At 39.6% G+C, this 25,079-nt stretch overlaps 1 protein-coding gene across 1 annotated transcript in view; it reads left to right on the top strand.

The window, feature by feature from the left end:
* Positions 1-23,093, top strand: part of tbkbp1 (TBK1 binding protein 1) — a 75,185-nt gene extending 52,092 nt beyond the window's left edge. The window contains exons 6-10 of the mRNA XM_063482591.1: positions 924-1,120; positions 2,734-2,795; positions 7,558-7,673; positions 12,581-13,368; positions 17,230-23,093. Coding sequence (XP_063338661.1) covers positions 924-1,120; positions 2,734-2,795; positions 7,558-7,673; positions 12,581-13,368; positions 17,230-17,358 — 1,292 coding nt within the window. The 3' untranslated portion in view covers positions 17,359-23,093. The remainder of the gene's footprint in view (positions 1-923; positions 1,121-2,733; positions 2,796-7,557; positions 7,674-12,580; positions 13,369-17,229) is intronic.
* The last annotated feature ends 1,986 nt before the right edge of the window (positions 23,094-25,079 follow it).

Here is a 25,079-nt window from a genome sequence, read left to right as displayed (position 1 = left end):
AAACATTTGCAGTAAAGTGACTTGCTCTGTAAATTTGGGGATTTATCTGTATTATTCAGCTGTTGCTTCCATCTGTACTGTTGAGTGATCTGTTTTGTGACTAGTGTGCTTTACGAAATGCTGGAAAACCCTTGAGACAACAGGACTTATTACAATGCATTTCTATAGACTCCGCAAACATGGCAGAGCACTCCACTGTGCTTCTTAAAAAGTTTGTGAACAAACGTAGGATTTTAGATTTTAAATTCAAATTGTCTTAGCGAGTCAGTACATTATGTGACTGTAGCATCGAATTCAGGATAGGACATGCAGTCTACTACTGCATGGAGGAGGATCTGTTGACTTAAACTGATCTAGAGTGAGTAGAAGCTAAACTCTGCCCTCTCCAACAATGTGGGTGGTTGAAAGATGGAAGAAATGTGTCACTGCCACCTCAACAGATGCCTCTGCTGATAGTATACCTTCATGAGGAGGAGGTACTATTTTGCATAGGATTCAAATTACCTTAACGAATATTTGGAAAAAATGGTGTAAACAATGTTTTTTTTCCCTTAATTTATACGTGAGGAAGTGATGATTAATAGCTGCATATGAATGAGGAAAACCTGTTACTGCACATACGAGCGCTCTGTTGAGGAGGCAGGAGGAGCAGGGATAAAAGATGATACTGCTGTACTGTTACTGTGTCTTCTGGCTCAAGGACTGAGTCTGTGTGAGCGGCGCTGAATCACTAGCATGCCCACACAGATCACATCACCCAGGTACAAACTGAACGATGCTGCCCTTGGAAGAAGTCAGCTCTTTTGCTCTTTCATACTCATCGATTGTACAGCAGCCATGGACAGCAGAACACTGCATTAGTCAGGCGAAAACCACTCAAAGCACTGTGTTTTAGCGCTTTTACCTCTTCTCCTTTCTCCCAGTGCTTGACTGCCCGGCGTTGACCCTTCAGAGCTCCCGTAGCCTTGACGCCCTGTCCGACCTTAAGCTACAGCGCCTGGAGGCCGAGCTAGAAGGGGCGCGGCACGAAGCCCAGGGGGCGTGTCAGCGGGAGGAGGAGCTGAAGGCAGAGTGCGAAAGACTAAAGGACGAGATGAGACAGCTGCAGAACAGCCAGAGGGTCAGTGTTGGCTTGTTTAAATCTGCTAGGGAAGCATTAGGAGGCTTGTGCACTGTCAGAGAAGCGGCCAACAAAAATACATTCTGGTCATGCATTCCCTGAAATGTCCTTGGAGATTTGTGATAAGCATTAAGAGAAATGAAAACTCTATTCTCCGTCCATTAGAGAAGATTCCTGCTGAATAATTCATCAAAATCCCCCATGACCTTTAAACACAGTCATTTTTTTATCATTTAATGCCACGATTTTGTCTTTAAATAATGCATATCTACAGCTAATTAGAGTGTCCATAATTGATATTTATATATCGCAGTGTATTAAATGCAATGTGCATGATTTATACACGTAAAAATAAACCATATCTGCAGAGATCCCTGTAGTGATTTTAATCTCGCTGTTCAGTGGCAACCAGGGGTGGAGTCAAGGGGGTTTGGGTTGCTGGACATTAGGAGTCTACTAGGTACAACGGGTAAATACTATTTTCTAGCTGAAGTCATTTTAGCGAACCGTCTCTTCACTAAGTAGTTGCTCCATGGCTGACATACCAGTGCAACCACCCATTAAAATTCTCTCATGACCTTTAAAAACAATTGCGAGAGAATAACCTGTATAACTGTTGCCTCACGGTGTACTTGTACATGTCAGCTGTGTCTGCACAATCCAATGAAAACAGTGAGTGACAAAAAAAACACAGCATAACACAGTTGGCCACAAATTAAATCGAAAGGACATCAGCGTCTGTGCCATGCCAGTGTACATAATCTCTCATCCTAATCAAAGCTGTAACAACTGTCTGGTTCCACCACCGGACCAGAGAGCAATCAGGCCAAGTCACGGAAAGCTGGTGAACACAGTAAAGCATTTAGAAGCTTAGAAGTCAGATAATTCCCTCGGTTGTTATTGGTGTCAGCCAAGACCGCATCACAGAATGCTATTCTTCTATCAAAGAGTAAACAAAGTGAACTTTCTGTCTGCGTCATACCTGTGATGGAACAGCATGGCCAAAAAGGTGGCATCCTCCATATACGGAAGCCGTAAAGGGTACCACACATAAACCACACACTGTATATAAAAATGGATTTAGATTCAGAGTCTGAAAAGTGAAGCCTAGTCAGAAGTGTCTTAAACTGCAATCTCTCTAATGGCCCCACAGGGGGCGACTCCTCTGATTTTAAATGAGAAATCTAGTTGTATACAAAGACATCTATGGAAAAGCTACCCATGATCCCTTGATTCAACCCCCTGCTAAATAATTTCTTGATGAGTTTGTGGGCTCAGTAGCTGATATGTATTTTGTAAATGATGGTCCCCATTAGTGTCCAGAGGTCGATAATGCTCAGCTTGATGCTTAAGAAGACAGGAACTGCAAACTAATGGGTAACAGCACGGCAGCGGTGTCCATATCTTACATGCAATATAAGCCAAGAAAACCACCACATGTGGTGCTTGAATAAATAAATAATAATGGCACAAGTCTTTTGTGTTTATGGGTACACATTCTCTTAGCTGTGTTAGCGCCAAACAGGCTTCAAATAGACTCTTGCTGTCAGATTTTTTTCCAACATTCTACCAGCACCTGCATGCTAATCTAATTTCATGCTCTACTTCGGCAGGAAATGACTTCTCCGTGCAAGCAGTGTGATGTGGAGTGGATAAAGAAGGTGGGAGATGAGCAGTAAGTGACCACGGCAGATCTCTGGGAGGGGAGGGGAGGGGGGGGGGGACTAAAGCTGACGAAGTAAATCTGAAGAGAGATGGATGGAAAGGAGGAAACTTAGTCATATGAGGAAGGAAGGATACTGGTTGAGAAACTCAGAGGAGGCAACAGTGAATATACGAAGACTGATGCGAGCATTAGGAGAATGCTTTCACCAGAAGCTGCTGCTCATCTGTATGTTTACTCTCCCGCCGTGATGCGCTCAGGCCGACCTCCGGGGGCCTCGTTAGACAGTAGACGAGCTCTCCAGCACAGCATTAATACAAGGGTATTCATGTTTGGACACAAACACTGCATGTTATGTATTTTCCGCTGTGTGTACATGAAACTTTAACTCCACTGTTTGTGTGTTTAACATTTAATCAAGGAGGTTTGGAATGAAATTAGCCTGAGCAGCAGGGGGCAGTGTAAGCACAGCGTTAAGACTCCTTTCAGTCCATTTCCTCCTGTTTATTTAATAGAGACCCAGTTTTATCTTTGCATTTGTTCTTTTATTTTTATTTTATTTTTCCTCACATAAGCCATCATGATAAATGCAGCTGGGAGTATTCATGGCCCTGCCTGTGTACAACCAATGAGAGAAATATGTTTACAACTGAGGGGGCAACAAAGTAGCTTTTTTTCCTTCTTCTTTTTTAATAACCCCCCCACAGATTGTCCCAGGCATTGCATGTTTACAAGATAGAAGAGGTAAGGAAGAAAAAAAGAACGAGAAAGAATGACAAAAAAAACCACATCATGTTGGGCAATTGACTCCCACACAGTGAAACCCCAGAAGTGTTTCGATGGGGTTCAAACTGAAAGTAAATAGTTTGCCAGCGAAGACAGTCTTAGTTTTTAGCTTTTAACAAGTGTGTGGTAGAAGCCTACTGCTTTTTCCAGACCTTGGTCACCTTTTGGTTTTACTCAACAATATCACCTACTCCCACTGATATGCCGCTACTTGGTTTCCTTGTGCTTTTTCTTGTAATTGGGCTCATTTAGTGTAAACTGCACAGATTGATATAGAAGAATTTTAGAATAGAATTTTGTATGTGCTGTGGAGGATATTAACACAGCATCTTTGGCCCTCTTATAATCTAGAGAGCAGTATGTGTTTGAGTTTAATTAGCTTCCCTGATATTTTTGTAGTTGTTGTAACCAGTGAACGATTCCATAAATTAATTAGCACCTTTAAATGTAAGAAAAGTTATGAAATCACCTTCCGGCAGTGCAGCCGAGTTAATTTCGCCATCCGTTAGTCACAAGATGTACCTGTTTTTGTCATGTTTCGCTTTTTTTTAACCACTTCTCACCTTTCTGATCTTTTCCAAGTCAAAATTTTCATGAGCGCATTTGTGGACTTTCGTTTGCCTCACTCATGACTGATAATACGTGAAGCAGCTTGCCTCACCAACCACAAGCCACACTGCAGAGACGCTGGCAGGCACCTGGCAGTACCCCCCCTACACATACACACGTACACGTTATGCTATACTATACTATGCTAATGTACACAGAGAGAATGACTAATTTGTCTTCAGCTTTGAAAACGTGAGAGCTGTTTCCAATAAATCACAGCATGATGATTTTAAATTCAAGCGGAATTCCCATTTCTTGTTGGAAATTCAAACAAGAAAAAAACAATATTAACCAAATTCTCCAATGAATTCAAACTGGATTTTTGTATTTTTTAGGACACCACACGGGTATCTGTTTATTAATTTCTTAATGAAAAATTAGACGCAAGAAATACAAGTGTTTGCTGGTGCAAACTGTATTGTTAGCATCACTGCAGCTTGGCGTGAGAACTGTTTGACACCTCTCTTTGTTTAGCTGAAAGTGCTTGAAACATAATGCAGAAGTACGTGTGTGTGTGTGTGTGTTTGGACTGCAGAGTGTGAAAAGCCCCCACCACAATTCAGTGTCTGTTAAACACCCACCCCTTCAGCAAGGTCCGAATTCTAGTTTCCCCATTTCTTCTAAGCGCAATAAATATCTTTATTTATTTGTTTATCTTTCCCCGAAACTTGGCCGCACACAGTGACGAGAAGTTTACCGCCACATCACGTGAATTACCAGGTATCTGCGTGTTACCTTCCGCCCCACGGCAGGTCCATTCTGTGAGTGGTTGAACAGTAGCAGCATGTTTGAAAAACAGGTTTTCTACAAAAAAGAGAGGGTCAGCGTCCACGAGCGCGTGCGGTGATGTCTTTTTTCTCGAAAATGTCTAATCCAAGATCAGATGTGAAAATCAGCCCACACAAACATATACAATGTACGTACCTCTGTTCCTGATCTATTCACTTGCACGAGTCTTTTATCAATGCTGTATCAGAATTATCACACCCCTCCTACGCACTGTAGTGTACATGTTACAGTATGCACACATTTACTTGCATGCAAAGTGGAGAGAGAAATAAATATAGGTGCGAGCCAAAAGGAGAGACGTATGCTGGCAAACATGTGCAGTATTTTTAGAGCCACAGACACAAAAACACGCACAGGTCCTGGTTTCACAGAAAAAACAACGCAGTTTATTAGTGATTAAATGCTTCGTGCACCCTTGCACTCAAGTGCAGGTGTTCACACATGGCCGCGTGACTTAGAGGTGTTGCATTCTCACCAAAACCGTAAGACAAAGATTTTCAAAACGCACAAAATTGAAACGTGCGATAACACAAGTGTGAAAAGGAAGGGGTATGCCAATCTAAAGAGAGAATTTCACTATATACATCTGCATTTAGAAATAAAGCGCCTGAGAGCCGAGAGCTACCTGAGAGTACCGAGGAGAGGAAGCGAATACACTTTATCAGCCCTTTGGCAATATTGATATTGTACGTCACGCTCCACCCACCATGCCAGTAAGTAGCGTAAATGTTTGTTATTTTCCTACGGATGCACTGAATGTATCTACGTGTTTGTGGCGGCTATTTATCCAAAGCCACAATTAGGATAAGGGTGAACTTTGACCTTGATTCAGCTCAGCATTAGTATGAGGTTCCACCAACTCGTACCACAAAGAAGATGTTATTTGTAACATGGAGGGGGCTGAAGGGGTTTGATACCACCACTCTGTGTGAGTCACAGCTTTGGAAAACTAGGTGGGCCTCCAACACAAAGCCAGCTACCCAGTGGAAGTTATGACTTCTTTTTTATTTTTATTTTTTTGTGAGCTTAACTGAACCGAGTTCCCTGTCCTTACTTGAAGTTATTTTGTGCCAGGTGTTAAAAATATGCCGGGATGCAGTCCTCTGTTGGCATGGAAAGCATGTTTGTGCATACACTTTTTTGCAGATATCTTTAATAGAATACAGATATAGCAGTTCAGAGGATGATATCAGCACAAACATATGTTCCTCTAATACATTCCCATGTAGCAGGATTACGCATGCAAGTGGGAGGGCTCAATTAAATTAGTGCGCGGGAGTGCCAGGGAACATATTTTTAATTTGACAGTGTGTTTTATTAGCTGTGTAGGACGCATACATGTTCGTTCTTCGCTTCTTTTTTTGTGTTAGTGCTGCAGTTGAAGTTCAACTCTGTTCCTATTCATGCAATAGAAATCCCCAGTACATACAGATGTGTCGTTTGCAACTTTTTATCTGCCACGATCTCTATGGAGGAATGAACTGAGTCAGATTCTCATCAAGAGGCTAAATTTGCTACCAGCAGTGCTTTATCAGATCTGAGCCTGGCAACAATTTGGTGCCCGAGCACAGCAAGCATCTTTCTTCACACTTTCCTGTCTAACTGGCGGTTAATATTTGCAATCACGAGATGTTTGAATTTTTTTATTTTTATTGTTTTCAAGTTTTGAGAACAAAGCAAAGACTGATAAATGTGCCCCGCTGCGACATTTTAAAAGATGCAAATTCACTTATCCTTTTGTGGAACTAGTGATAATGGCAATTTCCTCTAAATGCAAGTCTTCATATAAGAAATTACTCAAACTAGTAGATTAAATAGATTATCTTGGCGGATTTCACATTAGATTAAGGTTTCTGTCTTGCAATAAACATGAAGAAATGAGTCAATTTCAGATCAAGACTGTAGAGTTTATAAAAATTGGTAAGATAAACAGTCTTATCAGATCTGGGGCTATTGGTAGTGACTAACTACTAAAGTTGCTACATTCTTGTTGAACAAAACTCCTTATATCATGGCATCTAAACTGTCAGATAAATGCTTACAATCTGTAAAGTGATTATTTCTCATATCCACTAGCTTAATACTAAATGGCCTCACATGAATTGATATTGCAGGGTTCAGATCAGTTTTTATACTAACAAAAAAGACAAAGTCATCTTGTTGCTAGGGTTAAAAGACACATAGCCTTGTTTACGCTTCTTGAAATAGAGATGCTGTAGTCAGTATGGCCTCTCAGAGCCATGACACATCTTGAAATGGTGTGATTTTATGCACTTCAATTATACATACATATGAGATCTAAGAATTTAGGCCTAGAAGCCTGTCAGTTCCTAATTTGCAGGTCCATGTCAGAGCTGCAGGATTCATTGAGTTTAAAGAGGAGATGTAATGATTTGTATTTAAGTTACATACATTCATTAAAAAATGGTTCAAAGTAATTAAGATCAGTGGTGTATATTCGACAGAGATTTGACAGAAATTACTATGTGTGTGCAATCGTGTGGAGTTGTAACACCTTCTGTTAACATTGTGATCCTCTATGATTAAAAACGATGACGATAATGACACATTGCCTCGCTTTCTCCTTCAGGGTGAATTTGGCTCTGGCGTACACAGAGTTAACGGAGGAGCTGGGACGCCTCCGTGCGCTGAGCTCCAAGCAGACGGAGATCCTGAGGAAAGCCACGCAGGAGCAGGCTAGTCCAGGTTAGCATCTACAGTAAGAAAGCAAAACCCACAGCACAGCAGTACATGAAGCTCTTCAGCTGAGATAACTGTGTTTTCCTATTGATGAGGGAAGAATTTGCGTTTTTTGGATGAAAATTGCAACGCTACACTGGCTGTTACGCTACACGGCCTTATCTGTAACGGATGTGCGTGTTCAGAAATGCGCGCGCTTCTTGTCAACTTGACGTTTAAATGGAATTCTGCATTAAAACGATTCAACATGTTTGAGTCACACTAATATCAGTATATTACATATTTTTTTCATTTCCATAATATTTCTGTTGAAGTCGGCTTTATGTTTTTTATTGCACTACAGTCAGTTGTCTTCTTGTGTCCATAGGTGTGTTTTATCCTTTTTTAAACACTGAAGCAAAGTCACATTTTAGGTTAACAAGAGTAAATCTTTAGATGCACATATTGATTAATTATCATTAGTTTAGCTTTTATCTTACTACCAAAAGAACACAGACAGATTATAGATCACAATTTTATTAATTTCTCACATAATTAATATAATTATTTTGTTTTTGTAGCTGTTGCTTTATAACTAATGCAAGGATTTTAACAGCTGTTTTTTTGGTTTTTTTGTGGATGACAAAATTAGCTTAATTTACATTGTTCCAGAAACAAGAATGACTTGATGTTTAATATGATAAATATAATCTTATTATGCTTATAATTTAGATAATATTTAAATAAACAGGAACAGTAATAACTATTTTATTTTATTTCTAGTAATTACAAATATTTTTTTAAATCTGAAGTAAATGGTCTCAGTCTACTTTTGTATGCAATGTCAGTTGCTTATAACCAATTTTACACAACTGCAGAAGTACAGCATTCCTGCAGAGTTTCTGTCTAAGGCTTTTATCTTAAAAGCCAAATCAAAGAAGAGGCCACCTAGCACATTTAAAGAACACGCGGGGTTCTCGGTACAAGTCGTGCAGTCACACAAGCTACCCAACCTAGCAGCTTGCCGGCTATCAATAGCTTCCTTCGTAACACTGTAACCAGAAAATACAATTTTTGTCTTTATTCGGACTCTGCATTCATTTATAAGCTAAACATAGCCATATTTGGCAATAGTAATGCACTTCAGCACTTCATTTGAATTCTTATAGGAAATCTGTACAAAGGCCTTCACACACTATAGCTGTTAGAGGTCTCACATTTTAGCTTTCTTTCAAAGTCTGTTCACACTGTGGTAATAAAAAAAGTACTAAGTGCTTGAAAAACAGTGTGCAGAGCACTCTTATATGGCGCTAGCCTTCTCGATTTGAAGCAGTCGTTTCAAAAGTATTTCCCCTGTGAGTGTTTAAGGGTGCTATTATTATCGCTGATGCATCAAAGTCAAAGTACAGTTTGCAGTTTACCACTATGGTAGTCGGTTCATGTTGAAAATTTTTTAGAAGAGCTTTCATGTAAGTTTTCCGTCAGCACAAGTTACGTAGAAATGACATGTTCATAAATGATCCAGGAAGCAGACAGTAAATATAAAAAAGTACATTTATTGACATGAAACTACAATGAGATGGATGATAAAGTAGTATTTACGTTTAAATCCTAAAGTTTTTAGCTATTTCATTGGAATAAATGTCCTTCGGTGTAGGTGCGCTTAAAAGCACAAATAATTAATATAAAAAGTTTTATATAATCAGAGCTCTTAAACATTGAAACACCTAGCTAAAATCTATTTAAACACATCACGTGGACATTTTTGCTCGTTCCATTCATGTGCCAGAAAATAACTACTGGTTGTGATTTGTTGCAGCTGTTTTCTCATTAAAACAAGTAAAGATAGGAACTCACACAGACACGTTGTGGAGTAAAACCTAAAAGTGCTAAACGCTGGCAACACCTTTCTCTTCCTGTGCGCATATTCACACACATAGCTAATGTCTCGCAACTGTGCATCTACTACCTACCACAAACCAAAAAATACCACACACACTGACAGTTTGTAAATGCTACAAACTGGAAAATAATGTTTTTAAAAAAAGCCTCAATGAATATGTGCACGTTTTTACGTAGTTAGCAGCGGGGAAAACACAGAAAACCCCAAGCTTCATCTGAGTTCTCCTTAAACCCGGGGCAACTCTCACAAAGCTGGAAAAAGCGTCTTAAATGCCACTTCTGTTTCATTAGTTGCAGGATTGTGCGAGGATATGATTTCCTCCTGGATATCTGTAACGCAAACAAATATTTTTCATGAATTGTTAAAATATTCAGGGAGGTGGGAATTTGTGTGGAGCCATTAAATTTCTCCTGGGTGTTGTATGAGTTAAGGAAAGTAGTCCCATTTGACTGTGTTTTTCTCATTCAAAGAGCGCTTGAGAGCACAAACGCCCCCTCCCTTTTAACACCTCAACCAATCAGCCATAAATGATGTTTCCTCTTTGAAATGGGAAGTGGAGCTGAAGTGGTGACTACAGGGCTGACTGACTCATCAGCATATCTTGTAATTACAGGAAATACTACAACTGTACTTGTGCAGATAAATCTTTTTTATGAATATATAGGGGAACATAATGTGCATCTCTATTAAGTGACTATCATGTCTTATCATCTGAAGAAAGGATTAGAGCCTTACAGAAATGTCATCTAATAAAATAATAGTATCATTGCCAAATAATGAGCTGTAATGAAAATGTTATCTTTATGTATAATTAAAGTGGCGAATCAGTTTCATTTTCTTCACATTGCGCCAAAAAAATAGTGGAACAGAATCATATAAGTGACTGTTTGGGAACAAAACCAGTTATTGCGCAAGGCTAAAAGTGCATTGACACCTGAAGACTTGTGCTGGTTATTGTATTCACAAGAGCCACAAGAAACACACACCAGTGAGTGATACGTGTTGTCTCACAGCTGTTGTTCATTTTAAAGGTGTTACATGAGGTTTGGGTCAGGGTTCTATGCACGCCACTTCAGGTCTTGCACAACAATGTGTACCCGGTGTCCAAAAAGAAACGGTTATTTTCATGTTGAAACAAAAACGGGGCTACTACTGTTCGCTAGCAAAAATGCTAGCGAACTACTGTTCGCACATTATAGATGAATTAATTGGAACGATCTGCCCCTATAAACAACTCCAGCCAAATGCTCTGAATGTTAGCTTGCAGATAGATTCAACACTACTAACACATTTTTTGGATTGTCACCTCACTGACTTGTTGTGGATGTGTGTTTATTTTGCGGTTTAAAAGTCGTAGCGAGGTCAGATGGCAAAGATCCTCGAGGTCGACACAGACACAAATAACCAGTCAAAATCTGTAATTTATGTCACCTTTTGCGCAATGTAGTTCTTTTACCAACCAGCAATCTGTTTAATAAATCCAAAAACAGATGTAAGTATGAAATACAGCTCTGTGAAAGTCTTGAGTCACCCCTCATTTCTTTGGACTTTACTCGGAAAATGGGACATGGATAAAGTGATTTACTGACACGTGCAAACATACATGGGAATATAGAAAAGAAGGCAAAAGCTGAATTTGTACACTTTAGAGCAATATTTGGTTTGACTAACTTTATTTATTTATTTATCAACACAGCATGAACTATCGGTTTCTAAATACTTCTTGAAGTATCCTTCAGGAATAGTTCTCCAGGCTTCTCAAAGGAATCCCAAAGATGTTTTTTTGGATGTTGGCTACTTTTTGTTTCATCCTTTGTCAGGGTGCTTTAATAATGTCGAGGTCTGGGGAGATCAATCAGTGACTGATAGTGTTTCATTGTATGTTTTTCTATTTAGGTATGCGTTAGTGTGTTTGGGATTGCCATACTTAATGCATGTTGGATCAAAATACCTTTCTGCATTCATAATTTCATTACATAATCAAATGTGAAAACATCTTCAACGCCATTGACTAAAATGCAGCCATAAAACATGACATAGCCTCCCCTGTGGTTTACAGCTGGCTGTAGATGCTCACTATCGTACCTATTCCCTGACCTCTGTTTTCAGATGCTTTTAATCTGCTTCAGGTATTTTTTTTAAGGACACACGACACATCATGCCAAGATATGCCTGGCTTGTAGTTAATATCTCTTTGAGAATCACCTTGCTGGTGCAAAATTAGAATTTTATGTCTGTCAAACTGTGTTACCTTTGGCCTTTTTGGAGATTTTTACTTTGTTAGAAGTAACAAAGTGCCTAAAGATTAAAAAATTACAAATTGATTCTAAGTTGTTTGTTACATGTAGACACAACAATGGTTCGTGCTGTGAGTTTGGTGCACTTTTAGCACTGATTCATAGATCAGTGCTAAAACATTAAACCAAAATAAAGAAAGAAAACATTCCTCTGAAAATGGACAGAGAAAGGACTGGACTAACAGTGAGTGAAGAAAGCAGCCAATTTCCAAACTTTCAGAAAGCCTGGACAACTATTGCTAAAGACCACCTCAACAGGTCTGGCTCCTTGGAAGCAAAATAAAAAGAAAGTAGAGGTGGCTTAAGACTTTTTGCACAGTGCTGTATGAAAAACAAAACATGAAAACTGTTTGAGTGTTTATTCCTACATGCCAGACACGAAGTAAACTGACAGCCCACTTGCAAGAAGCACTGGTTGAACGTCCAGTAAATATATATATAGTGTATACTGCAAAGTAGAACTGAGCCCTGTGTATTGATTTGTGTTTTGTCCTGTATAAGTAATAGCATAAGTAGAGCTAATGTGTTTTCCATCATGCCTTCTGTGTGAACAGTTTTGGAGCTTCATGAGATAAAACAGTATTCATCTCTTTCTTTGTGCACCGGTTGAACAGGCCTTAAAAGTGTGTTGCTGAAGTATGTTTTAACTCTTGTCCATAGTGTGTAATGAATTATAGCATGTTGCTAAGATGCATGCAAATCTTGATGGGTTTTTTTCCTTTTTGTTTCCTCAGTCCAGCTTCACTCTCCCATACACCACCAGCGCCACTCTCCAGTATCGCAGCGCCACTCGCCCATTCCACAGCGCCATTCTCCAGTCCCGCCTCCGCCACACCACTCTCCTATTCAGCAGCGACGCTCTCCGGTGCTGCAGCGCCTCTCCCCGGACATGCACCGCCGCTCACCCCTGCTGGACGTGAACGATGGACCAGCCTCTTACTCCTGCCGACCACCCAGCCAGCACCTACGAGCCAGCTTTCAGGGTCGTCGTAGTTACTCAGAGGTTGCCGATCCCTCAGCTTACCAGTGCCCACCCCGCTTCTCTCTGGACCCAGTTTCCACCCTGCCAAAACCTCGGCCCTACATTGAGAGCTACGCAAAACAGCAGTCCCAACACATAGGTTCTCCCCACAGTAGACTGCAGCACAGAGGGTCCCCATCTCCCCATCAAGGTGGCGCAGGGGGAGACGGAGGCCATGACGAGAGCTCCATGCGCCACTCCAGAGAGATGCCATTTCCACTGTCAGAGGTGGCCCACCTTCACTTTGAGCCCCCTCCTCCTTCCACACCAGCCCCTCAACCACCACAATCCTCAGAGGATGAGGAGGAGTGGACCTGTCCGCATCCCATCAGCCCTCCGAGGACACTGGGCGTGCTCTCTGCTGCAGTGCCCAGCGGTGTCATGAGGGGCCCAGCGTCCTGCTCAGCCTTTCCAGTCCCTCAGAGGTCTAACACCCTCACCTGTCACCCGCAGCCAGGGTACATGTCAGCAGAGCATGCTCAGTCCTGGCCTTCAATCAATGTGAGTTTAAATAAAGTTTATTACATATATGTAAACCATAAACATTAGACCTGATGCATGTTTGCGTTACTTTAAAAACATTAACTAGCACTCGGTGTCAATTTTATCAGTGCTGCAGTTGTCGCAGACCCATTTTTAAAATTTCCACTAAGGGTAGCTTGCTCATGCTTAATCATCTTAAAGTCCGTGCCATAGTTCCTTTAAATGAACATTTTAAAAAATATTGAGAAATACATTTCTCAGCTTTCTTGTGAGAGACTAGAAGTTTGATACCAATCTTATGACTTTGCATTTAATACAGAGATGGAGTTAAGATGTGCTTAGACCAACTTAGCAAAAAGGGGGAAACAGCTTACCCAGGCGTGTGTGAAGTTAAACCACATGCCTAAAAACAATCCATCAGATATGAAAATGTACATATTTTAATTATTTAACCTACACAGAAAAAAAACAAATGCACAAATCCATATTAGGATATAATAAAAAGTCATCTAATCCTTACCAGGTTAACCTGGTTACACCATGTCATTATTTATCTAAAGGAAAACTAAGCCAAAATGCAGAAACACTATGGGTAAAACATTCACGATAATTGCCAGTCTTCCTGGGAGTGGACGTCCTATGAAATTCACCCCAAGGTCAGACTGTTCAATGCTCAGAGAGCCTGCCAAACAACCTCAGACTCTTCAGGCCTCGGTTAGTGTGTTAAATGTGAAACTTCATGAGGAAACAATTAGAAAAATAGAAAAAGAACATGGAGGCACAAGTACATGGTGGACATGTTTGGCCACAATGCCCAGCACTTCCTTTTAATAAGAACCAAAGTCACCATATCATTACAAACACCAGACACCAAATCTCAAGCACAGTAGTGGAGGCATGATGATTTAGACTTGACCTGGGCAACCTGCAGTCATGTCCTCTCCATGCTTGAGTACGCTAGATAAAAAAAAGTGAGGCCAATTGTTCAACAGCTGAAGTTTAGCCAAAATTGGATCATGCAAAAGAACAATAATCCCAATCACAGCAGCAAATCAACAAAGGAATGGGTGAAAAAGAAAAAAATCAAGGTGTTGCAGTGGTCGAGCCAAAATTAACTGAAGTGAAATGCTGTGGTCCTTAACACACAGCATGACCTTAACATAACCTTAAGACCTCCAAGACCTTAACAGAGCTGTGCATAAACACATACTCAAAAGACTCAGTTAACTGAATCATTGTTCTTTAGAAAAGTGGGGGAAAGCCCTCTGAAAATATGAAGTCATGCATAAAATAATAAGGTTTCAGGTTATACTTGGTTTGTCATATACTTCTTACATAGTTTTTCTTGAATGAATAATAACATGGAGTAATGTCACCTACTGATGTTCTTCTGAAATTAATATTTAAATAATTTTAGAACCAGATTATTTTTTTATTGTTGTCCTGATAATTAGTAACTGAGCTGGTCTGCTGTTTATTCTACTTGCACTCTCAAAGCACTTTGTTACACTGTGATGAATGTGTTAGAAGCAACTCCAGGTTCAGTATCTTGCCAGAGGATATTTTGGCATGCAGACTGGAGCAGCAAGGGATTGAACCACCAACCTTCCAATTAGTGGATGTCCCGCTCTACCCCTGAGCAACAGCCACTGAATAAATGAAACAATTTCCTCTAATATTTTCCAGGTTAGAAAGATTATTCACCAAAACAGACCAAAACAAACTGTGTTTATGTGAAAATGCTCATGTGTTGTTGGCAGAACAAGTCCTAACAACAGTTATCTCACATTTGTGTTAGAGAAGAAAGACACCCTACATTTTGGCTAATTGACATTCAATTAGACGTGTTGGTGACTGTATTTAATTTATGATAGCACAAGTCTGCTCATTTCCCCCTCTGTCCATATTTTAAGATAAACTGACTATACCGAGGTGTATTTGTGGTGTTTATAAAGCCACAAAGTCCTCAGATGGAGAAGGCTGAAGAGAATAGATGAGTCAGTGAAAAGTCAGACTTTTACACATGAAGCCGCAGTTCTTTTCCGATTTCCTACTGACAATCTTGGTTTTCTTTAACCATGATGATGCACGTTCCTTAACCTTTAAAGGGAATCCACTGATTTCCCCCCCACTACAGAGTGTTTACAGTTCCACGTTTGTATTATTGCATTTTCAGTGGGACAAAAACATAAAAAATTACCTCAAACTATGTCACTTGAGTCAGTTTTGGCTAGGTGTGAAGATGAAACTACTTCCTTTTTGAGGGTAAAAGATAAAGAGTACACTCTATCTGAAGTACAGATGTAACCAATGTAACGTCACTCATTGCTTTATGAAATCCAGTTCTAAGTCATCATGAGTAAACTGTGGATCTGACTAAACAGCACTTGAAACCAGCAACGGAGACCATAACTTATAGGTTGTTTTTCATAGACTTCTATGAAATCACACTTCTTATTTTAAAAAAAAAATCACAGGAGTCACCCCCTGCTGGACATAAAAAGGACTACACTTCCACATTTGCAAGTATTTGCCTGTTTTTCGACATCCATCTTCTCTACAGTTTATGGGATGTTGGCTACAGAAGCTCCTTTTAACGTAGCTCACCTAAACTGTGGCTCATCACTGGATTGCAGTAGGTTCACTGGGTACTTTTGACAAGCAGAGAGAGAATGGGCTTAGAAACACACCACATATGATCTGAAAGCTCTAAATATAAAGGGGAGCTCTTATGCTAATTTCAAACGCCATATTTTTAATTCTTGGACTCTACTAGTGTAGCATGACTCACAGTTTTACAAAAAATCTCATACCAGCTTTGGTGTAGTCACTCAGTTCATCCACTTCCTGAAACAAGCTGTTGTAGCTGCCTTCCCCCTGCCCTTTCAGGCAAGCTTGAACAGCAGGTAGGTGGAACTATTGTGCTCGCAGCCAGAGCTAAGGATATCCCTTCTCTTCAAAATCATAATCAGCCAATAATAGAAAAAAACACTGTATAAAGAACTGAAACCTGGCATTGAGAGCAGACTAAAGTCTGAGCTTTAGGCGTATTAGGATTAATTGTAAATCTGCTGGCCTCATTATTTGAAATATAATATCAGTATTCACCATTGTAGCAGTGTATATATACATAATAATTTAAAAAATCACCTCATCCTTCCCAGGTACTACAGCCTCAGATGAGCAACTGTGTCATTATTTATTTCTACATACAAAAGTAGTATGTTGAAAACTAAGTACACACTTACTGTTTCCATATTACATAGAATTAAGAGGCTAATCAAGTAATCAAATACAGGTATTTAATTGATCGTTAGCAAGTCACACAGCAGCTTTAATGTCAAGCAATCGCTCTGTGTATGACTTTTTCAGTTTCTCACATCATTGTGGAGGAATTTTGGTCCCCAGTGAATTTTTTATTATGTGGTAATATGCAAAACCTTAGTACTGAAAGAGGGCGTACTTTCTTTTTCGTATGAGTGCATGAGAGAACATCAAAAAACTCATAGCAGGTCCTCTTTAGCGTTAAATCATGAGGATCACGATGTACTTAAGCAACAAAATCAACAAAAAAGAAACTTGAAGCTGGTACTGATGTTAAGTCACCCTTATTAAGAAAGCAAATACACATATTTCTCACAATTGTGAACTATTTTTTCTAATATATTAAATCCACCTGGGTTTACTACAAGTTTGTCTCTTTTTAAAAACCTTTTGCGTAAGCCTGAATTGATCGCTCACCCTGCTATGATGAAACTGTGAATCTGCCTCCCACAGACTGACTAATACTATCCTGTGAAGTGAGTACGCTGAGGACTGCATGTGATTTGACCTGATAGTGACTACATGTCCATACCTGTGTGTGTGTGTGTTTTGCAGCTCTGGATGGAGACCGAAGAGAGTGACATGAGGAGCTGCCCTCTCTGCCAGCTGATATTCCCGGTCGGTTACCCTGACGATGCCCTCATCAAGCACATCGACTCCCACCTGGAGAACAGCAAGATATGATTGTCATGGCAACCAGCCCGCGCACATCTGCGCTCTCTTCTTATAGATTATGTAAGAGATTAGCAGACCTGGCTAGAGAGGAAGTCAAATGTACACAAACAAGCCATCCATTTAGGGTGTGAACCAGTTAGCTGCTGTATGTGTGACGCTATAGGTAGAGATGCAAAGTGGCGCAGAGGTTTATTTTATTTTGGAGGAATTTAAAAATAGGTCTACATGCAGAGTCCCTTACTGATTGCCCTTAAGACAGATCTGCCTGTATAATCACTGGCTCTGGTTGCTGCTATTTGTTTAAAAGTCTTGTTGTGCAGTGTTCAGGCAATTTAGGGTATTGTGTTGTCTTTTTTTATTATTATTATTATTCTTTTTTCTTTTTCCGCTAAAGTGTGGATTTGATTTAGCAAAGTAAATTGTGAGAGGCACACTGGCAGGTTCAGGGGCTCTGCATCCCAAAATGTTTGTCCAGCAGTAAAAGTTCAGGGAGCTATGGCGCAACTATTCTCACCACTTAGCTTTAAATATTCCTGCTTGGAAATTTTCTATCTCGCACAGACACACACATGCACACACAGACGCGCACTGCAGTTTATTTTACAGAGGACCCTGCGCAGTAAGTGCCAAGGACAATGCCCTGGTAGAAGCTGGTCTAATGAGACGATCAGACAGCCATACGAAAGCATGCGGGGAAAGTCGTTTTAAGTTTCTGACACCGAAGGAAGGAAATGCCAGTTTCACTTCTCTGAAATAAGGAAGTATGGCAGTTAAGAAAGTATAAAACATTCCAGTCTTTCATTTCATCTGCTGAGAAAAAAACTGACAAACTGGAGAACATGAATCTGAAAGGATGTCTGAGTGAGCCAGAAAGCTCCAAGTTTTGTGTTTTGATATTGCCCTGCAGGGCGGGGCACCGATGAAGGTACTTTAAGAGGAGGGAAATTTTAGTCAGTATATACTTTTATGCTTGCAGCCTGTTCAAATCGTATCTTAGCCCTTTCAGTTAGCATAGTCTATACAATGTATCAGTTTTCAGTCCCTATATATATTTTCAATATGTAATTTACTATTTATATTGTCTATCTGTAAGGCAAAAAATATGAAGTTATATTTTTGCAAATGTCAACGCACCACATGTCTCATGCTGGTGAAAAAAAATCTTTCCCATGTGCTTACATGCTGCTACATACAGCAGGCTCAAAGCTCAAAATCCCACCGAATGGGATACTTTCTGTACAAAGTTTATCAACTGGGATTCTTCTCAGTCTTCCTCGAGATCTGACCTTCGTAAAAGATTGATGTCACGACTGCCCAGACCACCCAACAAAAAACTAAAACACACAGCTGGTTGCATGAGATCAAGACATCTGACCTGCTTTGAAGAAAAAGTGGCAGGCTTTTTAGTGTACTATTTTTACTGTCTCAGAGATCTGACATCAGAAACACCATCGCCAATCAGCAAAGTTATCTCTCCAGGGTTTAAGCAAAGACGAGACTCTTCTTTTGATACATGTGTTTAATTTTTACCACAAGGGAACTCAAGAGCTCCTTGTGGGACCTGAACTTTTTGAACACAAAAAGTGAAAACAAAAACAACAACAAAAAAAAAAACAGTTACACTGATGTCAGCTAATCCGAGGCTTTCAGTTACATGTGCAGTTTCTAACGTATGGGGATGTCCCTACAAAGCCAACCATGCATCTCAACCGGTTTGAAGTTACTGAAGAGATGAACGCAGCAGATTAGAGCACACAGGGCAATGATTGTGACTGCAGGATGATGATGGACGTGTACCATAATGTGACGCACTCTTGAGCAAATCACTGAATCACTACAAACTCTGGATGCTTTGAGTTTCCTGTGAATGTTTAGAGGAAAGAGTTTTCCGAATGGATTGAAGAAATACCAGTTTAAAGGATAACTCTGGTTTATTACCACTGGCCTCTTAATTTAGCAGGTTTTAACATTTATTATAGGTTCTGATGACCTTCCAATCATCTGCTTCACTGCTGAGAATTCAAAAAAATCTTACTAGCCAATCAAGCTCTCTCAGTTTTCTCGATATTGTGAACACTGGCATTTTTTAAACGTTGCATGCCATAAGCTGACTTCAACTGATCACTGAAATTTATTTTTAAAAAGTTAGCGAAGGACTCAACAGTAAAGTTCTGAGGCATTAGCAAGCTAGTTAACTTATTAGCATACCACCAGGTATAATTTTTTAACAGATGTGTTTGCACTGCTGACTTCTGCAATGCACTAAACCTATATAGAGCAGTTCATACTCTAACTGATGAGGTTAAATCAAAAGTACTTGCTGGTAGTTGCTCGGTGAAATTGGTTGTAAAAAAGTACATAAGCTGCTACACCGAAAGCCTCCTCGTGATTGTCTTGAGTGTAGGAGATTGCTGTCTTCGTCTACTTTGGATGGAAGACACAGACTTGTCTGTAAAGCTTTGCCAACTACTTGGTAATTGGTAGCAGAACTGAAAACTATGCAATGCAAAACAGAGAATCGGGCTATTTGCCTTCAAAGTAAAATTTGCGTCATTTGAAACGTGTCGGTTTCAGTGGTAAAGTACAGCTTTTACTTTGAAGGCAAACGTTCTCCGTTTCTGTTTTGTGTCGTACTTTTTCAAGTTTCACTACTGCTCAGTGGTTAGTTAGAGAAGTTGGCATCCTCCAGTGACCACAGCAGTATATTAGTGACCAAAGCAATCACAGGGAGGTTTTTGTTGAAAAGCTCTCTTTGTGACCAACTTCCACTGGCTACACTCACTAATTGATCTGAGGATGTAAATGTTTTAGCTAGTGACTCTAATCTGCTGGTCACTGTGCTGATAAATGTGTTCAGCATTGTAAAATTAGCAATTTGATTCCAAACAATCACATCTTTCAAATCCATATGAAGTGGATCTGGTGCCTAAGCCTCACCAACAAGCCAGCAAACCTTAAAAACTGCACCAGATGAGACTCAAACACATCTACCAGCACACCTTACTTTTGCATCGGGTGACTTATGATGCAGACTTTTTTTTGCTGTTTTAAAGTGGGAATTATAACTCAGAAAAAGTCACCATCCACTGCTACAGACTTAAAATGCTTAAGTGTTTTAAATATAGTACTGAACATTTTTATTTATTGATTATTATTATTATTATTATTATTGGCATTGCAAGAGAGCAGGGCAAGGTTAGAAACTCACTATGATAACAGTCACTCAGCATCATCACACCTTTTTCAAACTGTATTTAAATAAAGAAAGCATGCATATAGTATACATCTGGACTCTCCAACAATGAGTGACGAGCGGCAACACAAGCTGTCGTCTGAGCTCATCTTGATCGTCTAAAAGCTTGTCGTAAACAGGAATCTGTTACACTTTAACCTTACCTTCCATTTGACGTGAGTGTGTTACAAGCTGTGGTTCTGTAACTTTGTTACTTTTGAATTTTCTTGATCTAAAATTGAATGTAAAAAAACTGTCTGATTTACTTTAAATGCTCTGTGTTGTTGTGTCGTTTGCATGAGGTGTTAACAGGGGTCTTTTAGCGGCGAGGTCATTGTCATCTTGTAGTTCAAATGCATTCCATGGATGATTCATTTTCTTTCTATTCTTTTTAAAATAGGAGCAAGGTAGGGGGTGAAGAGAGCTCTATTTAACACCTCTGCTAACCAATTTCCTGGGGGAAAACCTAAAAACTATTAAGAATTTCACAAGAAAATGGTCAGGTTCAGAGAAGTTCAAAATAAGTGCATGTAGCAGATTTCCTTAATTCTTGCATAAAATTGATGACGGCTTGTGTTTCCTGCCCAGTCTGATACTTAAGAACAGGGTGGTGATTACAAACTTATTGATGGTAAAAAAGAACTAGATTAAAATAAACCAGAATTGTCCTTTAAAAAACTGCATCCTGAGGTTTACAGTAACTTCAGAGCAGTTCTTGACCATTAAATCGAAGAGGGCTTTCATGGCTCCAGAGTATTCTATATACTGTCTGTACAGTTTGTAACTATATCACTATGTGTACAATATTTAAAGCTGTGTATAGACAGAATTTTTGCAAGTGTGTAATACTAATGAAACATGTACTCTATTACTCAACAACTTCAAATTGGAGTGTCTGTAAATCAGTATATACACATAATCCTAATCAACACCACACTAAATATGAATTATATGTGAGTTACATGCCAGTACTACCCTACAACTTTACTCACTACTTACTTTTACTCACTAAGTAGCGGTACTTTCTATATTCAAGTGATATCCAAAAACACGGTTGCAGCTTTCAGAGAAAAACTTGTGTTTGTCTTAAAGTTTCGGTCCTTGCAGAAACTTTTCGACACATTTTTTTCCGATTCAGCAACGACACGAGAATCAAAACATGCACAGCTGTTTGTCTTTGTGGAGGAAGATGATGCGATGTTGCATCATAAAGTATTTGGGCAGCAGTAGAAAACTGCAAACCAGTACAGTAGTACATGATAAACTTTAATGTAAAGGGGACCTATTATGCTTATCCTTTTTTTTATAGGATAGTGGATGTTCATATTTAAACGTGACCAAAGTTTCAAATAATGAGGTCTGTGTAGGTACAAGTAATCCCTTCGAGCCAAAAGCTCAGGCATTTCAGCAAGGCACCTTTAGTTTTTGAGGGGCAGCCAATCAACAGAAAGTTGCTTTAAAGTGTGCAGGACAGGATGTAATTACATAGTTTCAGATAGAAGTCCAGTATAAAGTGAATTTCAATGAAGGGTCAATCATGCAATGTTACTCCAGTAGAGTCCAAAATAGCATAATATGTCCCCTTTTAGTTAAAACATGATTAATTCACTAAGATGTGTACTTTTTCTTATGACTGAGGACCTATGTTGGCTCAGAACCAAAGAAAATAATTTCCTGTCGTTTCAAAAACTGAGGGTTTGTTTGGCAGGTAGTTCATGTCATATATGGGAAGATGCTACACTGTGGTTCATGCTGTCTTGTGCTCAACCACAAACGTTTTGGCCAGCAGCAGCGGTGCAGAATGATCACACCCTGCATGAGTTCACAATGCGATGCACACGGATGTTCACTCAACAACACATTCGCGCATGTACGAGCCGCCCCGAGGCCCACCGAGTGAAGTTTAGAATCGCTGGTTCGGGGTCTTAAATGTTTAATTTCTGGTTTTTGTTTCTACCAGCTGCCATGGTTTAAAAAGTCAATGTCAAAAGCTAAAATCATAGCACTTTCTTCTTATTTCTCATGTTTTAACAGCAAACTGGCTCCTTTGGTTTACTCAGGAGACTAACAAAGACACAGAAAAAAGATCAGCTTTGCCAGCGTTAGATTAAAGATTAAGCAGATTTTTTTGTCATGAAATCTCAGTCTAAATTTCTTTCAGATTTACTCAGGAGACACATAGCTAGGTCCAACAAAGAGCTGCAGCTGAAATCAAGTCAGTTTTCCGTTCTCGTGTAGCTCCACTCGCCCATAAGTAACTATGTGAGTCAGGTTGTCTAAATGCGAAACCTTCATTGCACATGGAGACCTCGGCACTAATGAACTCTCCGCAACACTAATGAGAACTAATATTTATGTGTTTAAGTAATGTGTGGTGTGGCAACACTGCTGGCATTCAACAAGTTTAATGAACACAAAGAAAACAACCACAGAGCCACACAAAGAGACCGCTTTTCTTCCTCCATCTCAATCTCTCTGTTTGTAAATATTCGACTAAATAAACTGAAACTTGCACTGAAATGAAGTGTGATCGTGCTTCTTTATGCTCGCACCGTGATGTCATTTCCTCAGCTCCATTTCACATCCTGTTTTCGTTGACCAGTATTAATTTTAGAGCTCCAGTTGCACATTGGAGCTACAGGTGTTGTAAAGATAAACTGCATGTTTTTCTGCGCTTTAGATAAACCTTCAGAGGTGCAAATACTGCTCTGGAATGTAAAACTATGATAAAATAACTGTTTTCTGTGTAAAAAGCAGTTAAAATGTAGACACAAAAGTGTAAATTATGGCTTTACGTAAGAATGCAGACAACAAATTATATTCAGCTAAACTAGAAGAGATATTAGTATTTAAAGCTTTAATTTCTTGCAATAGAACACAGATTTTCAACAAGTATGTAAAAGGAAGATTGAATATTTGTTTTAGAATAACGTAAACCTACTGAGCATGAAAGACCGCGTTCACCTCTTGGTGCATGTTGTGCCCGTGACACGCGCTGTAATGATTTTATATCCTTGAAACATGCAAAAGGTGCATAAACACAAACATAAGCTGTGCTGTTGTTTTGGCTGAGGAGTCCTTGAGAGCAGAAATTATGCTGTTAGTTTCAGTCAGCAGAGAAGCTGTTTTTGCTACAGAGTGAGTCGAGATCATTGCGAAAACATCACACCTTCATCACCGTACAATACCTCTCTGATGTTGTGGGTATGACACGCTGCAGAGGGTCAACTTAAAAAAGAAATACACTGAGATACATCAAATCTTTCTTAATTATATGTTTTAAAAGAGGATGAAGTTGCAGCAACTGGTGTGATAGAAAACATCACGAAATATACATGTCCAGTCATGTAATTACAGCCTTTATAAATATTTAGGCAAATATTTTTATGGGACGTTTAATGTTACGGGAGGGAGGCTGAGGGCTATTTACTGATAACTGATGTCAGTTTTTCACAAACGCCAGAACAGAATTTTGTTAAGAAAACCATGAACACGTTTTTATTAACCCAGAAAATCAGTAGCAGTGACTTTTCAAGAGTTTATCTGTATAAAGCGGTGCCACTGCACGTCAGGCGTCATTACTTTAAAACAGATCAATCGGTTTACTGGAAGTGCTTCTGACGCAGAAAACGTCGACGCTTTTAAGATATGAAAACACTGGAGGTCGTTTTGTTTACTTTAAATCATAGCCTCCATCCTTCAGCCGCCAGCTCTCTTACCAAGTTTGTTTCCTACGTCTTTTGCTCTGCGCCGCTAACCTCAATGCTTAGACTACCTCAGGAAAAAGAAAAATGCACCCACCCATCCGGGCCACAAAACCACAAACTCTGTTAAACTTATGAGAAGCTATATATGCAGCAGGCCTGCAGAGAGAAGTAACAGAGAAAAACCACACGAACTTTGTCAATAAGCGATGAAAAGCTGCGCTTTCTGTTCACTGATAAAAAACACAACAACTTCTCTTTGTACTTAGACGCTCTGAAACAAGAGCACACCTCAAGATAGTTTAAATACACACCGACATGCACGCATGCCTCTCATAGATCTATACATATATACATTACAGAGAGAGACACATGATTCTTAGAGGCCTTTTCTTTTTCAATACTTTGCTGAATTTGGCTTTAGGTAAAGAGGTTAACTGTGCTGAAGCTGCTGGACCTGTGAGCAGGGTTAGACCTGAAGCTCAAATTGCACTTTGACCCCATCTTCCTAACAGGGTTATATGAAAAAAAAAGATTCAGTAGCAATAAATGAAGGCTTCTTTGGTAGTTTGGTAGCTTGCGATGATCTCATACTGGCAGCTTGAGTATCCAGCGCCTTTGATGTCAGAGGTGACATTTTCTGGACTGAAAAATAAACCTGGTTTAAATTTATCTCCTGTGCTCATTTCCTGCTATTTTTTTTCTGGGGCTCTGCTAGTGTAGCTTAGTATGACTCACAGTTCAAAATAATTGTATCTTATACTGGACGTTGGTGAAGCCCTTCGGTCAATCCA

This window comes from Pelmatolapia mariae, linkage group LG8 (assembly GCF_036321145.2).
Source record: "Pelmatolapia mariae isolate MD_Pm_ZW linkage group LG8, Pm_UMD_F_2, whole genome shotgun sequence".
In the NCBI taxonomy this organism is placed as follows: domain Eukaryota; kingdom Metazoa; phylum Chordata; class Actinopteri; order Cichliformes; family Cichlidae; genus Pelmatolapia; species Pelmatolapia mariae.
The sequence above is the reverse complement of the archived record's forward strand: the minus strand, read 5'-3'. Positions and strand labels throughout refer to the sequence as shown.